Genomic DNA, 6000 nt, shown 5'->3' with positions numbered 1-6000 from the left:
GGTTTCATTTTCCCCTTTAGGCCTTAACATGCCATAATCTTAACAGAAGTTATACATGAAAAACAGACCAACAAATCCTAGCCTTTGGGTTTCTCACAACTCCCAAGTGTTTTGGTTGCTTACTATTTTTAGTGAGTAATATTTCTGGGCAGTAATTATGATACATGTAAGCAATTATTGGTCTGATCAGGGACATTTTATTTTGGTAATAACCACCATCTTGTTATTGTGATAGTTGGAAGCCTCCTTAATTTTTAGACAAGGATAGTTTTTTTGCTAATGATTGCAAATTCTTGTATATCTATTTTCTTCACACATGGCCTTGGAGTGCTCTAAGCAAGATTTTGTTGCAAGGGAGTAGCTGGGGCCAATATAGGAAGCTGGTTAAGCAGGGCTCCCAGATGGTCTTGGATGATTGGCAATTCCTGTGTAATAACATATATAAACTGGAGCTTTTCAACAATAAATTTGTAATAGTTAACTATTCACTTCATGTGCTGTGGTTTCTGTTGCTGGGTTAGCGCTTACTCAGATCTCTCTGAAGATAGAAGTCCTCACAGCACCTAATAATACATAGATACAGAAGGCCAGTATCATATGAGTTGTTCCACTGAGGCATATATTTTCTGTTACTATTTAATATTTGTATTAACCACATTAACTCAACTATCCTGGGAGAGATGAGGTAGCCAATACTTACCATTTATCTTTGTACCATTAATAACAGGAGTGCAATCACTGTACGAGTGTATACTTCATATAATTCTCATATTAGCGATTTGTATTTTATCTAGACTAAATTTACTTTTCTTCATAAAAAGAATGGTATTACAAATTTTAAGCCAACTTTTCCTTCTAGCACAGTCTTGGAAGAAGAGAAAACAGAAAAGAACCCTAAATGTATGAACAGAACATTTGTTTTATGGGTTTCAGACTGCAAGATGTTGGAGTGGAGAGAAGAGACAAGAAGATGGACATTGCAGTTTTGACAATTCCATTTCTTTATTTTTATTTTTTTTTTCAGTAGTATCTTATAAAAATAATACAATGCAACACTTAAACAGCAGCACCTACCTTTTTAAAAAAAAAAAACGCTGCATAGGAATTATGCTAATACAAACAACTAGAAAGATACATACATATACAGCCATAACATTGTATATCGATGTGGACATTTTAATTTATCTTAAAAAGATACTTTTGTCTGTATTTTCAGGCCATGTAGGAATGTAAAACATCCATTTCAAAAAAGAAGGAGTACCAACCTTCAGCAATCGTAGCCCATATAAAGGTAAGTTAAATAACTGGTAAAAGTTATATATCTTTGCCAGAAATCTAACATTACTGAATGGAATGGCAGTTGGTATATTGAACAATGGTGGCACATGAACATATATGGCCCAGTCAAATTCATTTATTTATGCCATAAACATATAGTGTAACTATTTACAAAACTTAGTAGAAATCATCGTCTCCTTTTTCTGCAGTTGTGTTCTGTATTTGTTGTTGTTTCTTATAAAGCTCAGCAACCTGGGAAAACAAATAGAAATCAAAATGTTACATTTGAAACAAGCAATTTCTCCCAGTAATGGTACATCTGCTGAAATTATTTGACAAATGACATCACTTTAAGGGCAGCAACAGATTCACTTTAAGTCTAGTCCTTGAAGAAACAGATCTGCCCGTTCACCCACTGCTCCATTTGCCCCGATACGAAGGGTAAATATTGGTTACTTCCAGATAATGGGAAGCATGGGGCTCACACCTCTTTCTTACATGCGAGAGATCTAGTGCTTAGCAATATGAGAATGGAAGGTCATTATAAGCCCTTGTGGGGAGTCTGGCTTTGAAGTGAAGCTGTGAATTTGCCCCACAAAAGAAAATACAGCTTCTCTTTAAAGCCTAACTGAATCGTAAAAAAAGCAGACAGATACCGGTATATTCAAATTCAGTAGTATGAAAAAAACAAAGTAGTACATTTCTCAAGGTTCATATTGGGTAAATTGAGGTCCTGCACTGCTTATATGCTAACAAAGTGCATAAATGCAACAGTAGAGAAAGGACTGACCCAAGAAAATAGTTATACCGTCTGCTGATTCTCCTTTCACTGTACAGTTACAAGCTGGGGAGGGACAACACTAACAGTGTTATCTAAAACACAGCAGAGAAAAATCAGCTGTGCTACCTTGCCAGACAGGGTATGTATGTGTAACTAAACCCAAAAGTAGTATTGCAGTTTGCCAGTCCTTGTAATGTGATAGATGGTTTCCATTTTTATTGAAATACAAATAATGTATTTCAACTTTAAAATCAGAAAATTGATTCATTGTGTAGTTATTTCAAATCCTGGAGTCTAAAAATCTGTATTTGTGACCCCCCATATTCTTCTGATGATGAAATATGGATGCAAGTATTTGAGACAGAACAGGAGTGAAGGAAAATAGGTAACAATATGAAAGTACAAAGGCAGGAAAGAACTATAGTAAAGTTACCTGTGAAGTTATTTACAGTACCTGATAACTGCTTGTTGCATCCTCTGGTTTTTTATCATCTCGAATTCGAAGAAAACGTGGAAAACGTAATGAAATTCCCTTTTCATCTTCCACCTAAAGCACAAAGATTTTAATCACCACCTACTATGCATTCCATAAAATGGCAACCAAACTACATTCAGAATCTAACACATTAATTTTAGAAGTATATGATCAATACCAAATTCATATTAGTAAAGCTGGGCTGAGGTAGAGGTTTATTTTCCATGGCTCTGTAAAGTGCAGTTTGTTCTTTACAATGACACATACTATGTAATTCCTCCTGCAGGTTCTCCACCAGCTACTTCAAGTGAGAAAATCGAATTGGCACACACTAGGGCAGCAGCTGCAGTAGACATGCAGAAGTGGTAACCGGTGTAACACCTTCTAAGGAATTGGTTACTGAAATTGCTGCACAGAGACGTTTTCAGCTTCTCTACATGACTACTAAGATTAAAGTCCTCCCCAAAATGAATCTTAACCTATGCATTCCATAGAGTATATGATAATGTCATATTCCAGAAATGACAACTCAATAGCCAGAATTAATAAATGCCATTACTTACCATTTGGGACTTCTTGTTCCCTAATGTTATCAACAAAGATGTTTTCTTGATTTTAAGTAGTGCCTGCTAGCTACTACCTTGGATTTAGCGGAACTGTATCAAGCGAATATTGGTATTGATTTTAAAATTGAATAAAAGCCTTAGGGGTCTTTATAAACATTTGACTCAATTCTTACCAAATATTTACACGATTCAATTAGCGTATGAATCAACCTATACTCCAGATTTGTACGTTTTTCTAAATTAATCCAATGTGAAATATGTAAATGTTTAATGACAGTTTGGCAATCATTACAGTAACTATTTGAAAAATGAATTTAAAACAGAAGGACCCCTCTTTTCCAACATCTATTAAAAGTTGTGTACCCACAAACCCTATCTGGGCATAGACAACGGACCCAACATAACATCTTCGGACCTTTTTCCAGTTGTGCCCCCTTTTTTTTCAGTTTTTTTAACAGTTATTTTTACGAATATAAGAAAGGGTCAAGTCTCTAAGTCTATTAATGTCATCTGACTGGAAAGCCCATGCAGCTGTACTATAAGCTGCTGTCAACACATCCCTCAGCAGCAATGTTATGCAATGCCCTCTTGTCTATGGAAGCAGAAGACATTAAATGGATTATAACCCGTAGATTTCTATTATCAGAAACTTACAATTTTGTTATTTAAATTGTGGGAGATTTACCCAAACTGTTAGGAAAAGGTGAATTGTTTTCACATTGCTTACCCGTATCATATTTGCTTAACCTAGAGTGGCTTTAGTAAAAAACTGTTATGTATTTAAAGCACAGATCTTATATTTTGAAAATGTAAATTCTTATTTCATAACCAAATGAGAAAAAAATATGAAACTTGACTATATATGCTGGGGGTTACTGCTCACTTCATTTCATTACTGAACGTTGAATAACATGTTTTTAGAAAGTTTTGTATTTTTCTGCTGCATTCAACTCTTTTCAGTCAGTAAATGATTGAAGATCAATGTCAAGATAACCACTTTACACGGAGTATCAATCTAAATCTGTGAAACTGATGAAATTTACAGTGTGTATAGTAAGTATTTGACTAAACTTTAATAATACTATTTATTAAGGATTTAGGTTGTATTTACATCAATGTAGACAAGGGGTCCAATTGAATTTGAAAGGACTTTACCAGGTCTAAGGGTTGGGGGGGGGGATCCCACTACTGGTTTTTACTACTAAATAGTCAACACATCCATTTTGTACATTTTGGTGACAACGTGGGCTAAAGCACAGGTCACAGCTTTACAAACCTAAAAAAGATGCCCAATGATTAAATCTCCGAGATTCACTTGCTGGGTGCCTTAACCAGTTAGGGGGAGCTTTGCTTCTCACCAGACAGGACTTAACAACAGCAGTGTCCTCCCTAGCTTCTTTTAGCTGGGCGCACCACCCAGCGTTTTTCAGTAACCACCCGGCTGGTTTTTGGTGGTCTCGCTACAACCTTATCTTTCTTGAAAACCAAAAGGTTTCCATTAAATGGACAGTGCCACCAGCTCTGAAACTATTCTTGCTGAAACTAGAGCTGATAAGGCACCCAAAAAATAAGGCAGGGAAAGTTTCTAATTGACTTAAAAGTAGGCTTTTAAAGGAACTTATGAAACAAAGCGTCTTATGCACTATTAATCTCAACACAGATAAGTGCTATCAGGTTCAGCAAGAGTTTGTCAAAGAATATTGCAGAGCTGACCTGCACTGCATGTGATTGACTGATCTCTTTGCCAAACTGGTGAATTGCAGGAACCCAGCAAATGAAGATCTGCAATAATGATACAGGTATATAGATTATATAGTGAGATATAAAGGACATCATGCTCTATCACTTGTTGGCAAGGCGTTCGCATGCATATTCCTAATACCATTTAAACTTCCTTTTCTTTATGCAATTTACACAAAATACATACCAGTCCAATTGCAGCTTTATGAACAGGAGAGATTGAAAGGTCTGCACACTTCACTTCCCAAACTTGCACAGGCTCAAACCAATGATCTGGCTCTGCTGCACTGTCCCAGCGGTAGTAGCTTCGTGCTCCATCAATGACATGGTCCTACAATGAAGGTTTATAAATAACACCAATATGATATACAAAATCGTCTGAAACTGTTATTATTTCATAAATGTGACATTTTTACTACATAGATACATCATAACTGTACTGTTTACTTCCTTTCAGTGAAGAGAAGAAAAATGTCTTGTTGTTTTACAAGCTAGATTACCTTTAGGAAATTGTAGTGACTTTCCAAATCCTCATCTGTAAAACCTGTCCCAATCTAGAAAAAAAAAAGGATAACATTACATAAAAAAACCCACTTAATGAAAAAAACATGGCATGTGTATACATTAAACCTAGGCCGATTAAAATTAGAAAAGTATTGTGTTTAACTTGCCTTTCGGGCTGAAGTTCAGACAAAAAAAAAAAAAAAAAAAACACATAACAGAGCCTTTTTTTGGTTCTAAAGTGGCAAAGATCATGTTCAACAGGTGGTGTATCCAACATAAGTTTAACTCCTTTTCTTGGTTACTGAATAAAACTAAAAAAAAAAAAAAAAACTCTTTTTATGAAAAAAATAGCTATACAACTACACACAGCATCAGTTGAGATTCTCTAAATTAAAGAAGCTAGCTGCTATGAATGAACTACAACAATTTTCAAATATTACAAAACATACTTAAGGGTCGATCCACAGACTACTTCTATGCTACTAACAGGATTGCACTTTTTTATACAACAAGAAGCATACCTTTGGAATTCTGCTGATGATGTCAGGATATTTTGATGTATTGTTTTCCTGATTTCTGCTATATATATGCACTTCTCCATTCTCTAGGATATGTATCTATGGAGGGGAAAAACAAAATACTGAACAAAGTGGTCT

At 35.3% G+C, this 6000-nt stretch overlaps 1 protein-coding gene across 1 annotated transcript in view; it reads right to left on the bottom strand.

The window, feature by feature from the left end:
* Positions 1-977: 977 nt before the first annotated feature.
* LIG1 (DNA ligase 1) overlaps positions 978-6000 on the bottom strand; it is a 50866-nt gene continuing 45843 nt past the window's right edge. Inside the window, exons 19-23 of the mRNA XM_072425280.1 lie at positions 5866-5961; positions 5341-5394; positions 5028-5171; positions 2514-2606; positions 978-1530 (exon numbers count right to left, since the gene is read on the bottom strand). Of these exons, the coding sequence (XP_072281381.1) occupies positions 1456-1530; positions 2514-2606; positions 5028-5171; positions 5341-5394; positions 5866-5961 (462 nt within the window). The 3' untranslated portion in view covers positions 978-1455. The remainder of the gene's footprint in view (positions 1531-2513; positions 2607-5027; positions 5172-5340; positions 5395-5865; positions 5962-6000) is intronic.

Source organism: Pyxicephalus adspersus, chromosome 11 (assembly GCF_032062135.1).
Source record: "Pyxicephalus adspersus chromosome 11, UCB_Pads_2.0, whole genome shotgun sequence".
Classification (NCBI taxonomy): Eukaryota; Metazoa; Chordata; class Amphibia; order Anura; family Pyxicephalidae; genus Pyxicephalus; species Pyxicephalus adspersus.
The sequence above is the reverse complement of the archived record's forward strand: the minus strand, read 5'-3'. Positions and strand labels throughout refer to the sequence as shown.